Consider the following 14,272-nt stretch of genomic DNA (forward strand, 5'->3'; position numbering starts at 1 on the left):
AGGTTCCTGACCCAGAGACTCCCCAGACTCTGGAATAGATTGCCCATACATGTCAAGCAGAGTGCCTCTTTGGCCCTCTTCAAAAGGAACCTTGACGATTGGATGGGAGAAAGGAAATTCACCCCGGGGATCACGTCAGTCACCCTTCTAGACAGGGGTCCAGAGAAGTAAATAGTGTGGGAAGAAATAGCCAGGGAATTGTTATGGCTAGGCTTGTATAGGCCCTAGGGCTGATAGCCTAGTACCAACCTATGAACTTATAAGTTTCTACCCTCTTCCCCAAGCAAGTAAGTCATCTTTTTTCTACATATGTCAAAATTCATGCAACTGGGGAAGAACAAATCAAATAAATTAACAACTAACTTATAACAACTAATTTACCTACACATTAAGAAATTCAAATACAGTAATTCTACTTACAGGATCCACAAAAGGCACACTTGATGTTCTTCGTCGCTTTCTACTTGACCCTGGGGTGAGTGGCGACTGCAGACTGTCTTCAAAATCTCCACCACTAATGCTACTGGATGGAGACGTTGCTCGTCTTCGCTTGGTGCCCATGCCAAGATTTATTGAGTCACGCTAATGAATAAGAAAATATGCAGCAACAATGAGATGTTTTTCTGAGAAGCATAAATACATTTCAATGGTTAGGAAAAAGGGTAATTAGAAATCTTTAAAACTCTTCAAAACTGAATGCTGATTGCTACAATTTGCACAAAAATGTGTGAAGCTTTTCATCTTTTGCAGAAATAAAAAATTATGAGTGTGACTGCATAAAGAAAAGAAGCATGCCTTCAAATGTATTAGGAGTAAATGAAGCAAAAACAAGCAAATTAACTTGGCATGTGAGCACGCCTTTGTCTTGTAAGCTATGCAAGATAGCCAAAGCAGCAAAAGCTGAAGTCCACTACAAGGAACCCCCCCCCCTCCAAACTTCGCACAAGCACAAAACGTCCTCTGCTGTAATTCGTTAGTTTCACAGCACAGTGTCCCCACCCCAGAACAATGTCCTGCAACCAAAGTCAAGTATTACATGCTTTAAAACACTTTCACATTCTGAAAGAAAACTAAATTTCATACCGTTTCAGGAAAAAGTGACCCTGACCCTTCAAAAACAAATTACCTAGAGCATTCTGCCATTCAGACTGTTTTAGCCCCACCCAAAATATTTTTAAAGCAGAATACTTTGTTCTGTACTGTCAATTTGCATTTAAGACTTTCTTCAAGGCAGTAGGGCCTGCAAACTGGAAAATAAATGAAAATCTGGTTACTATAGTAACCTGTAAATTAAATTATTAGAAAAGAACCACTGAAACAGCGGAAGAAAGAAATGCAACTATGCTGTACTACGTGCCCTGCAAGAGATCGCTCAGTTAAGTGTTCTTATTATTTTGATATTTTCAAATACAACTCCTGCAAAATACCTAAAAGGTAACAGGCATCATTCCATATCACCAAAGCAATAGCACCTACTGGCACAGCACGAGTCCTCACATGGCTGGGTTCTACACTATAAAAGAAAGTCACAGATTGTGCACCAAGCCTAGCAAAACAACCGGGGTTACAGAAGCCGACAGGATTTTTGAAAAATAGACTGATGAAAGGGAAACCAGGTAAGACACAAGCTCCATATTCTGCACACTAAAGGGGTCTACTAACAATAAACAGAAGAAAAGTGCAGTTGTGCAAGTTAACTTGCCATAACGGTATACGTTTGAAAAAGAACATTGTTGCAATAACCTAGCTACAAGTGTCATATATTGCCAAGGATATGACAACCATCTAACATCCAAGCTTGGACTCAAGAACAGAAGTATAAAGTCGGTGTTTAGGGTACCAAACCTTCAGAGCTTTTTTGTCTCAGAGTAAGGGAGGATAGAGCCCTGTCTTTTAGGTACACACCAGGTGAATAAAAAAGGTAGATACCCTGGCAAAAAATAAATAAATAAATAGCGAGGGTGGGTTGAGCATCGGTGTCCCCTACTGCAAGTGATCTGTTTGAGCATCTACCCATTATAAAACTTAGCTTAAACAATTATACTACGTTCATCATTAGATCACTGTTGCAGTAGCCTAAGCTATGTGGGTGGATTACCAGAGCATAGAAAGAATGGGGGGGAGGAATAACTGGATTTACTGCACATTCAGCAAGTTAAATGGCATCAGAAATTTCAGTCTAGGGATCTAAACCTCTTCTGCAACATCAACACAACAGTTTGGAGGAACAGTTATATCTTGCAAAGGATACAGCTGCTCTGGAACAAGCTCCCCATCCACATAAATAGAGTTCATCACTATATGTATTCAAGCGCAACTTGATCTACAGATGGAAAACAGAAAATTTACCCAGGACTGACCCCTGTACTACTAATGGACAGAGGCAGCTCCTGAATGCTTGACCTGATGCATGCTTCCCCTCAAATTATCTATGGTATGACACCAGTTACTCTCATTAGGGGTGATGTATAATTACAGACCATGGAATGGGTAAGGCCAATCTCTAACTTAACGGGATAGGTTAATTCAAGCATAAAAAGGGAAATTGGCAAGGCTTAAAATGGCAAAACACTGATCATTTCCTGTGAAGGCAAGAAAACGAGAAAACAGCTGATCCGAACTCTTTTTTTCTCAAATATTTTTTTATTTTCAATTAAAATAACATTTACATAATATTTTTAAATATCATTTTAAACTATATACAATATTTACAATAGCCTGCCTTTCAATTATATACACTGTATGCTATTATAGAATTAACAGATCAGTTATCAGAGATACAATATTGATTATTGCAGTGTGTCCAACAAAGATATAACTTTCTTCCAAGGATTATTTACCAATGGCCTGGGATAGATTCGTAGTTCTTTGATTTTTATTTCCATCATAGGTTCATAGGTTCATACTAGGCTATCTGCCCTAGGGCATTTATAAGCCTAGCCAGAATGTGTTTGGCTTTCGCCACCCATTTTAAATTTATTTTGCTATGCCCTTTTTCGAGGTTAGTATACTGTGCCTCTGTCTAACAGTGACACAGAAGTGATACCTGGGGTAAACCTACGATCTCCCATCCACTCATCAAGATTCCTCTTGAAGAGAGTCAAAGAGGGACTCTGCCTAACCTGGACTGGGATTTTATTCCAGAGTGAAGGGAGCCTCTGGGTTATGAATCTGTCCCTCGAGCATGTCCTATTTATTTCAGTGCTGAGGTTCAAGTCTCTCGAGCGTGGCTCGATGGGATTTGGATTTTCTGAGGTGCAGCATGTCCATTAATTCCGGGTTGGACATGGCTTTATACGTCAGGCACAGATCACCTCTGAACAGGCGGTATGCCACTGAGTAGAGCTGGAGTTTCTTTAACCGGGCAGCATATGGCATCTGTTTGAGCCCTTTGATCCTCTTGGTGAGGTACTTTTGGGGTCTTTCCAGTTGCTGCAGGTGTCTGGTAAGGTACATCCCTAAAAGGGCATTGTACTAAATTATGGGCCTGATGAGGGATGAGTAAAGAGGCACGATGACCTCCCTGATCTAGATATGAATCCCTTCATGATTAGGTGGGCTATATAAAATGTTTTTCTAACCACTTTGGCCACGTGGTTGTCAAATGAGAGATTGCTATCAACTTGGGTCCCCAGGTCCCTAATTACTTCTTCTGTACTTAATGGATTACCACCTATGTGGTAATTTGTGGGCACTTTGTTTTTGCCAAAGGGGATGACTATACACTTTTGGCATTTAGCTTGAGGCCATGGCTCTGGCACCAGTTGTCTGTTTCTATGAAGCCCTTTTGGAGGATGCTTGTGTCGGCTGGAGAGTCGATTATGGCCCAGTTTGCAGTCATCTGCGAACTTGGTCAGCCACAGTCCTTCCGTGTTGGCCTGTACCTCCGAGAAATATATACCGAACAAGAGAGGTCCCAGGACTGAGCCTTGTGGGACACCACTTGTAACTGGTTTGAGTCTGACATGGCTCCAGCAATTCTAACCATGTGGGTTCTGTCCTTGAGCCAGTTTGCAATCCATCTAGTGACATAGGGGTTTATATTTAAGCTGGTGAGCTTATCTATAATGCCCGAGTGGGGTATTGTATCGAAGGCTTTTGCGAGGTCCAGGTAGGCTGTGTGGACCACCTTCCCCTCGTCAATGGCCTTGGTGACTGTTTCAAAGAAATCAACCAGGTTTAAGAGGCAGGCTCTGCCCTTAACAAAGCCGAACTGGGTAGGATCCAGTGTTTGTAGGTCCCCAATATCCTTATTTATGAGGTCCATGATGATCCTTTCCATAGCTTTGCAGACCAAGCTAGTCAGGCTTATGGGGCGATAAGTTTCCAGGATCCGTTGAGGCACCACCTTTATGGAGAGGGACCACTGTTGCTGTACGCCACTCTTTGGGCACATATCCTGTAGTAAGGCTGAGACTGAACAGTAGTTTTATGTTTGGGTTTAGCTCTTCTTGGAGTTCATGTAGGACACAGCCCGGGACACCATCTGGTCCCATTGATGCTGTGTTTTTTTGCTTTGGAGAGGGTGGCTCTTACCTGAGCATCTGAGATGTCAGGGGGGCAGCACTCTGCTGGGATAGATATTTGCCCTTTTGGTGGAGAGGGGGGGAGAAGTTTGCGCTGAACCTGTCAGCTAGGATGTTGGAATGTCTGTGGGTTCGGTGTATTTTTTGTCATTTTGGACTAATTCTGAGCATATCTGGGAATTACCACCCAGGTTCCTAACATAACAAAAGAAAGCCTTGTGATTATCCTTAGTGTCCTGTGCAATTTTTCTCTCAAAGCTGGCCTTAGACAATTTTATGTGTGCCCGTAGTTTTTTGCTAATACTGATCAGTGATGCCTTCCCTTTTTGGGATTTTGCTCTATCATTTAGTAGCTTCCTCCTTCTATTGTATAGTTTTGTTTATGGCTGGGATCCACCAGACAGGACGTCTGCCTTTGGAGGATTGGGTCTTGGTTTTATTTGGGATCGCATGATCCATGCATTCCTGAAGGTGTTCATAGAATGCGTTTATAAAGGATTCTGCGGTCTGGGCCGTATTTTCCACAGGCCCGGGGGCTTTGAAGGATTCCACCTCAGTTTTGAGGAGTGTGTAATTTGCTTTAGAGAAGTTTTTCACTGTGGTTTTCTGGGCAGGGGGTGGGGTCGGGATGTGAATATCCAGTGAGATTAGTTTATGGTCTGATCTTACCAGTGAGGGATACACTTCTGGTCTGGAGCAGAGAGTCCCCATGTTGGTGATGATCAGGTCCAGTATGTTTTCCCCTCTTGTGGGAGTGGTAACAAGTTGTTCCATAGCATTTGAGTTTATAAATTCTAGGAACCTTTGGGCTAGGGTGTTGGAGCTAGAGTAATGCTCCCAGTCTATGTTTGGGTAGTTGAAGTCGCCCAATATAATGGTGTTTGGAGAGACCTTCATATTTTCCAGTGTTCTCAGGAAGGCCGAGTGGGGTTCCTGGGTTTGGGAGGGTGGTCTGTAGCAGGCTATAAACTAGAAGGCAGTTTTACCCACTGTTAGTTGCACATGGATAGTCTCTGATGCTTCGTGCTTTGCCACCAACCTGGAGGTGTGGGTATCTTTGATGAATATCGATACTCCCCCTCCTTTTGTGGTTCGGTCCAAGTTTTGGGGCCGAAAAGCATTGTATGAGGTATAACCTGGTAGTGCTGGGGTGCTTTCGGGAGCCCTGAACCAGGTTTCTGTTACTGCACAGATATCAATGTTCTCCATGCTAAGGAGAGTTTCAAGTGCGTGCATCTTGAGGTTTAGACTTCTGGCGTTGAGTAGCATTACTCTTAGTTTCTTATCCCTTGCGATACCTATGGAGGTGGGTTTGTCTTTTGAGCCTTGCCTAAAAAAGGCACTATGGGGGTAGCAAGAGCCTTTGCCAATATCCGAAAGCCCAGGGGTGACAGGTGCAAGCCGTCCCTAGCGAAGCATCGTGGCTTGTCGAGCATGTCATCCCAAGCTGACAGGCATTGCAGTTGTCTTCAGTAAAGTGTAGAATTCTTCCAAGGTCGGGGGTGCATTTGAATTCCACCTTCTGGTTACGCATTTCCTAGATACCAGTATTGTCCATAACAAATACATATTTGTCTTATTCAGGTAGGAACCTTCATTTACATTTAGAATTATCAATACTTTAGTTAAGGTAAAGGATTCATTAAATAAAGCTTGTAAAAAATGATGGATTCCATTCCAATATTATTTAATTTTATTACATTCATAAAAAAAATATGAATCCAGTCTGCTCTATTTGACTTTTTACACCTCCAGCAAAAAACATTTGTAGTAGTACTGATCTTTTTAATTCTATCTGGTGTTAAAATGCTCTATGTAAGTATTTCCAGTTAAATATTTTCCAGTACTGTGTGTTAGAGGTGTAATTAACTGATAGTAAGATGTTAGTTTTAATTTCTTCTGTTAACTGCAATGACTGACCTTTTGTTAAGAACTGCCAGTATGATGGTTTGGGAATTGTTTTATATGTTATTAACTCTTTATATAGATTTGAAATGGAATTTTTCTTTTCACAACTATTATATATAAATTCATACAGAAAACTTATTAGATTCGGAATACCTTTAAATGAGGAATTATTAATTAATCTGTATAAATCTTGTGTGTACATTAGAATGCTTCGTAAGGTTAACCAGTCGTGCTGGAATATTGTAAGCAGTTTTTATCACATGTACATCTAAAACATTTAATTTATTTACACATTGAAACCAGCATAAGAATCCATTTTGTTCCCAGGAGGTTATTGTTTCCCTATATATTTTGAGGAAAGTTCTTAGTGATGGTAAATGGGGTGAAAAGGTCAAACCAAAGTTTTAGATCTATATTTACATTGATAAGTTTCCTAAAGGAATTGATGTAATAATTAATCATTGTTGTTTTAGAAGGTATTGTATTCTTCTGCATAGTATTTACCAGGATTTGGTTTGTCTATTAACATTTTTTAACAGATTAAATTCATTTGTTAATATAGCCGTTGTTAATTCTTTCCAGTTGGCAAAATAATTTGGGTTTATCCAGTCTATTGTACTTTTAAGCACAGATGCTTTTATCATCATCATCTTTCGGCTTTTCCCCGTTAGGGGTCGCCACAGCGGATCATCTCTTTCCATTTCTTCCTATCCTCTGCATCTTGCTCTGTCACACCAACCGCCTGCATGTCCTCTCTCACCACGTCCATAAACCTTATCTTAGGCCTTCCTCTTTCCTCTTACCTGGCAACTCCATCCTTAGCATCTTTTTCCCAATATACTCTGCATCCCTCCTCAGCACATGTCCAAACCAACGCAATCTCATCTCTCTTGCTTTGTCTCCAAACTGTCCAACATGAGCTGACCCTCTAATATACTGATTCTTAATCCTATCCATCCTAGTCACACCGAGTGCAAATCTCAACATCTTTAACTCTGCCACATCCAGCTCTGACTCCTGCCTTTTTGTCAATGCCAGTGTCTCCAACCCATATAACATAGCTGGTCTCACTACCCTCTTGTAGACCTTCCCTTTCACTCTTACTGGTACCAGTCTGTCACAAATCACTCATGACACTCTTCTCCACCCATTCCACCCTGCCTGTACTCTCTTCTTCACCTCTCTTCCACATTCACCATTACTCTGAACTGTTGATCCCAAGTACTTAAACTCATCCACCTTCGCCAACTCTACTCCCTGCATCCTCACCATTCCTCTACCCTCCCTCTCATTTACACACATATATTCTGTCTTAGCCCTGCTGACCTTCATTCCTCTGCTCTCTAGAGCATATCTCCACCTCTCCAGAGTCTCCTCAACCTGATTCCTACTCTCACTACAGATCACGTCATCTGCAAACATCATAGTCCACGGGGCTTCCTGTCTGATCTCATCTGTCAACCTGTCCATCACCACTGCAAATAAGAAAGGACTCGGAGCTGATCCTGGATGTAATCCCACCTCCACCTTAAACGGATCCGTCACTCCCACTGCAGTCCTCACCACTGTCACACTACCCTTGTACATATCCTGTACCACTCTTACATACTTCTCTGCCACTCCCGACTTCCTCATACAATACCACAACTCTTCTCTAGGCACCCTGTCATATGCTTTCTCCAAGTCTACACAGACACAATGCAACTCCTTCTGACCTTCTCTGTATTTCTCCAATAACACTCTCAGAGCAAACATTGCATCTGTAGTGCTCTTTCCTGGCATGAAACCATACTGCTGATCACTAATCATCACCTCCCTTAACCTAGTTTCTACTATTCTTTCCCATAACTTCAAGCTGTGACTGATCAATTTTATCCCTCTGTAGTTACTGCAGCTCTGCACATCACCCTTATTCTTAAAGATAGGTACCAAAACACTTTCTCCACTCCTCAGGCATCCTCTGACTTTCCAAAATTTCATTAAACAATCTAGTTAAACATTCCACTGCCATTTCTCCTAAGCACCTCCATGCTTCCATTGGGATGTCATCTGGGCCAACAGCCTTTCCATTCTTCATCCTCTTCATAGCTGTCCTTACTTCCTCCTTGCTAATCTGTTTCACTTCCTGATTCACTAGGTCTGATCTGAAACACAGATGCTTTTATATACTTTTCTATTTATGGGAAGTTCAATCCTCCTTGTTTCCAGCGTCTAATGTGATGAGTTAAGGCAACTCCATTCTTTTTGGGATACCATAAAAATTTTATTAAACATGGGTTTATTTCTTTAAGAATACATCTTTCAGGAATTAACTGTATTGCTAATGCTACATACAGTATTTTTGGCAATAAGACCATTTTTATTAATTGCAATAGGTCTTCAAAAGTTAATATAATTTTGTCCCACTTTTTATATATATTTTTATTGTTTCAATAATGTTTTTATAACTTATTAATATGGTTTTGTTTATATTTTTGCATAACACTATTCCTAAATAATTTAGTGTAAGTTCTTGTTTTCCTATGATGGATTTATCTGTAACTTGTTTTTTTTCTTACTTAAAAATAGAAATTTTGATTTTGATCCATTAAAGTGTAGACCTAAAATTTCTCCATTACTTCTTCTAGCTTTCCTAATGACTCTCTGGAGTTTGATAGGGTTAATAAAATATCATCAGCAAAAAGCATTATTTTAGATATGTACTGGTCATAGACTTCTATTCCTTTTATTCTTGGATTATTGCGTATTATTTCTGCAAGTATTTCTATAGCCTAAGCAAATAAAATAGGAGAAAGGGGGCATCCTTTAGTACCTTTTGTTATATGGATACATTCTGAGGTGAAAGGAGCTAATTTAATATAGGCTAAGTTATTAATATATATATGTTTTTTAGTAATAAGATGAAGGGAGGAGGAAATTCAAATAATGCTAAAGTTTTAAATGGATATTCCCAGTTGAGGGAAACAAAGGCTTTTTCTATGTCTAATCCAATTACAAGTGTTTCTCTATCTTCTTTATTCACATAATCTATAAGAGTAAGTATCCTTTTAATATTATCATGTGTGTGCCTGTCATAGAAAAATCTAGTTTGATCATTATTAATTGTCTTTGAAAGTGGATTTTCAATCTGTTAGCTAGTATTGACATGAATGTTTTGTGATCATTATTCAGTAATCACATAGGTCTGTATGAGGTGCAAAGGTCTGATGGTTTATTATCTTTTAGAATTGGTGTTATGAGAGAATATTTCCATGAGGGTGGTATTTTTGCTTCTGACTGGACTTCTAGCAAAGTTTTATGAAAAAGGGAGATTACTGCTGACGGGAAGAGTTTCTAAATTTCTGTAATTACACCATCTATCACTGGAGCTTTGTTAGATTTACTTTCTTTTATCTTTTCAACACTTTCTTTGTAGGATATAGGTTTTTGTAGGTCTAGTTTTAAGTGTTTGGGGTTTTTTTTTATATTGATAATGTTTGTATCCAAGTTTATTTGGCTGGTATCTAAATCTTCTTTTTTGAAGTGTTCCATATAATGGAACCGAAATGCTTCAAGGAGGTCTCCTATATGATACTTTTTTCCCGTTCTTTTCATGATATATACTACTGTTATTTGCTTTAGATTGTATTTTAAATTCGTGTAGATAAGTTATGTAGATATCTGGGGGAGTTGGCTAATGAGTTTATTTTTAATTTTTCCAAGGCTAGACAAGTTTTGTGTGTTAGAATTTCATTATATTTTTTATTTCCTCTATTTCTTATTTGACTTCTGGACAATTCTGATTTTTTTTTTTTAGATTTTGCTGTCAAGAGTCTGGTTTGCAAGTCTAATGATTCAGATTCACACTCTATAACTTTATGTACCAGGTAAGGGTCTTACCAAATAAATACGCTTTTAATGAGTCCCAAACCATGACTCTACTGATTTCTGTTGTATTATTAATTTCAAGAAATAACTGTAGTTCTGACAACATCCAGGGTCTGAATTCTTTAATTTTCGTGATATATAATGGAATTCTAGTAGAGAGGATTAAAAGTTTAAACCCTATTTGGAGCTTCATTATCAGAGAGTCATCACCTGAGAAGGGGCATAGAACTATTGGGAAGTTGAGGATTTTTGTTTGTAAATCTTGAACCACGAATAATTTATCTAGTCTGGTTTGCGTTCCAAATCTATGGTCTTTATGGGAAAATAATGACTTATCTTTTACTTTAAAAGTGTCAATTAAATGAAATGAATCGATACATTATTTTAAGGATTTTGAAATAGTTGCTATGCGAAAAGAATTCTTGGTGGTTTCAGAAGCTTCTAACGTACAATTAAAGTCTCCACCCAGTATAAGATTTCTTTTATAATTGTTGGAAATAAAATCTAGGTGTTTAACCGTTCCTGCTCCAATTCCTGGGAACCAATATAGATTAGCTAAGGTCCATATTCTGTTATTAAATTTAATTATAACAAATGCTAGTAGACCTTCTTTGTCTTCATATTTATAAATAACGTTTGGAGTGATTATGTTTTTCTCCCAGAGAACTGATACTCCTTTTGTCTTTGTTCTATAGGAGGTTTCAGCTAAGACTGTAGTCCTTAGGGTTCCAAATAAAGCTATCATTAGTCTTAAAATGCGTTTCCTGGAGAAATTCTACTTGTGCTTTATTTAGATTTAAATATTTTAATACGTTTGATCTTTTATATGCATTATTTAAGTCATTGGTATTTAATGATAAGAATGTTAAAGCCATTTCAAGTTATTGTTGGAAGAAACTTTTTGCTTCTTTTATTTTGATTACAGTAGTTATACCATATTCTCTGATAACATTGGATGTTATTTTTGTGTGTGCAAACTTGGGAGTGTAATTTAATGTTCTTTCTTCTTTAAGTATAAGTAGGGTAAAATTCTGGTCAGGCTTTAAAAAAGTACTTCTATAAAACAAAGTACCAAATACAAGCAAATACGAATTTCCCATTAAACATGGAATGAAAGTCATACATAATCCAGTAGATATAGATCTACTGGATTATCACTCATACCTTTAACCAACAATATCAGCTGAGCTCCATATGTTAAATTATTATATGGAGAATTTTCTTAAAAGAGATATGAAATTCGGTATCACTCTATTATTGTTCTATATATAGTATTTTATATAATCAGGATGGGATGTTAGTGTAAACAATTATTATGTTGACTTAGAAAATATCCAATATTTAATTACCCTTAAGAGATCCCAAACATGTCAGACATGCAATTTTGGATAAATTAAATGTAACAGAGGAGCATACACTAAATAAGCCAACAACAAATAGATAATTACTAAAATAATTTGACTAAAAGGACTCTACAGGAGACCATGAGTGATTACCAGTGAAATTCGAATATACTGTAGGTGTACTGTCTTCCTTTACTTCCCCACTCTTCAACTCACCAACTTCAACTTACACTTGTGAAAAGACATGGCTTATCAGTGGTAGCCTATCTCTGAGTAGAGGTGCCCTACATTCTAGTGTGCAGTGCTTTTACATATTTATAGATTTACAAAGCAGAGTCTAAGAATGAACTACGATCACCCTGACAATTCCCATCCTGCATAGGGCACCTCCTGCTTCCAGAATGGGTAATCATATCAGGTTTAGAATGAATGTGACGGCAATTATATGGTAATCAAGACTTACCTTAGGTAAGTATTAATCAAATAGTATTTACAGCATCTTAGAGAGTTCTCGGGGCAGTTAGAATACTCTTAAGCCTCTCCTCCACTGACCAAGAAAAAGAGATTTCCCTTCCCTTTCTTTCCCTTGTTTTAAATCAGTACTAATAAGAAATTCAGCAAACATAGGTAAACAGAAATAATATTCAGTAGTCCGTCTTGACCAGGACTCGCAATCCATTAAACAAGTCGGTGACTAAACATCACTTTAGTAAACATTATAAAGATAAATTAAAAATAATTTCCTAGCTCTTTAAATTTTCTGATAAAGCAAAAAGTTAACAATAAGCTATTTTAACTAAAAGTATAAAGCATTTCAATTTTTCCTTGCATGTATACATTTCTACTTGTATTGTAGTGTCAATAGCTGTCTTTGAAATCTGTACAATACTTCACTTCTTCAAATCATTCCTTTTTCAATTCAGGTTTTGTTTTGTCAAAACAGCAACAATATTTCAAGGGCACAATTAATATTTGGACTGATGTTTCAAATAAATAACTTGTCAGTTGCCAATTGAGTTGGTTTAGAATGCATGGTTAGTGCAAATATAGCATGTTGAAAAAATATGTATTTTTTTGTGTGCTCTAGAGACTGTCATATGCAAGTGACATATATAATGTAAGATATATAGAGCAGATAGCTTATGGATTCAGGTTGTTAAAGTAAATTATGCTTATTAATCAGGCAGTTTCATTTAAATTCACAAGTAATTTCGGAACATTTCAGTTGAGTTTTCAGGAATGTGTAGTCCAATGTGAGTAATTGAGTCCACTTCAAACATACGTCACAATTCATTAAACTAAACAAAGTCTAACATCTGTCTAATAATCATTATAAAGACAAAGAATAGTAATTTCCTAGCTCTTCAAACTTTCTGATATCACAAAATGCTGACAGTAAGCTATTTTAACTGGAAGACTAAAACATGTCAATACTTCCTTGTGAATATACATTTTTACATTTACTGTAGTGTCAAGAACTGTCTTTGAAATCTATGCATTACTTCACTTCTTTCAAGTCATTCATTTTACAGTTCAGATTGTATTTTGTCAAAATGTCAACAGCATTTCAAGGGCGCATTTAATATTTAAACTGATATTTTAAATGAATAGCTATCAGTTACCAAGTGAGTTTGTACAGAGTGGGAGGTAACTGCAAATAAAACATGTTGCAAAAAGTAATATGCATCTTTTCATATGCTCTAGAGACTGACAATTTCAAGTAACATATAAAATGTAACTTTTACAGTGCAGACAGCTTGTGAAATCAGCATGTTAAAGTGAGTAATACTTTTTAATCAAGCAACTACATTTCAGTGCACATGTAGTTTGGGAACATTTCAGTTGCGTTTCTAGGAATGTGTAATCCTGTGAGGATAAATCATAAAATATTATACCAATAACCCAACGCCTGGGTGTGGGTAAATCCAGCATTACCCACGCCCAGAAGTGGGTTATTGCTATTATACAATGACATTATTTAAGAAAAAAAATAATGACTTTTCTTAAATAATAGCATTGTACAATTCCTCCTTGCTGCCCTTCCGCAGCTGTCTGGTATTCTGTGGCAATTCTGATGTACTGCGCATGCTTACGCAGTACATCAGAGCTGTGGGCAAAAGCAACGGAGAAAGCAAGATCTCCGTTGCTTTTTACAAACTGTCTCGCTATGTTAAAGGAGTTTAACATAGTGAGACAGCTTTAAAAAAAGCAACACAGAATCTTGCTTTTTTTAAAGTGTCTCGCTATGTTAAATGGGTTTAACATAGCGAGACAGCTTTAAAAAAAGCAACGGAAAGAAAATACACACATACTATGTATGTTGATTTACAGTATAAATATTGTATGTGCTATATAACCCTCCTTCTGTGAAAGAAAACTACCCTGTTTTACATACCTGAGGTAATGTGAAAACTCTCGTGTCATCTACTTTCAAAAAATTTAGATAAAGATTCTAGTAGCTAGTTACCTTTGTTTTAAAATTCCAAGCAGTAAAATTGGTCCTTTAAAGTAATGTTAAAACAATTCATATCATAGTAGATGCTTTTGAGAAATTTGGTTGCAACAGCATCAGTCTTTTGCTTCTTCTTTTTGACGTCTGTCCAGACATTTGTTTCTTTTGTTCTCTTG

General features: G+C 37.6%; 1 protein-coding gene across 13 annotated transcripts in view; it reads right to left on the bottom strand.

Annotated features, from left to right (window-relative positions):
• PBRM1 (polybromo 1) overlaps positions 1-14,272 on the bottom strand; it is a 2,726,611-nt gene that overhangs the window by 2,578,736 nt on the left and 133,603 nt on the right. For all 13 annotated transcript variants that reach the window (XM_044078866.1, XM_044078877.1, XM_044078870.1 and 10 more), the window contains exon 3: positions 421-582. In XM_044078866.1, coding sequence (XP_043934801.1) covers positions 421-582 — 162 coding nt within the window. The remainder of the gene's footprint in view (positions 1-420; positions 583-14,272) is intronic.

Source organism: Protopterus annectens, chromosome 7.part1 (genome assembly GCF_019279795.1).
Source record: "Protopterus annectens isolate FY-2018-M chromosome 7.part1, PAN1.0, whole genome shotgun sequence".
NCBI lineage: Eukaryota > Metazoa > Chordata > Ceratodontiformes > Protopteridae > Protopterus > Protopterus annectens.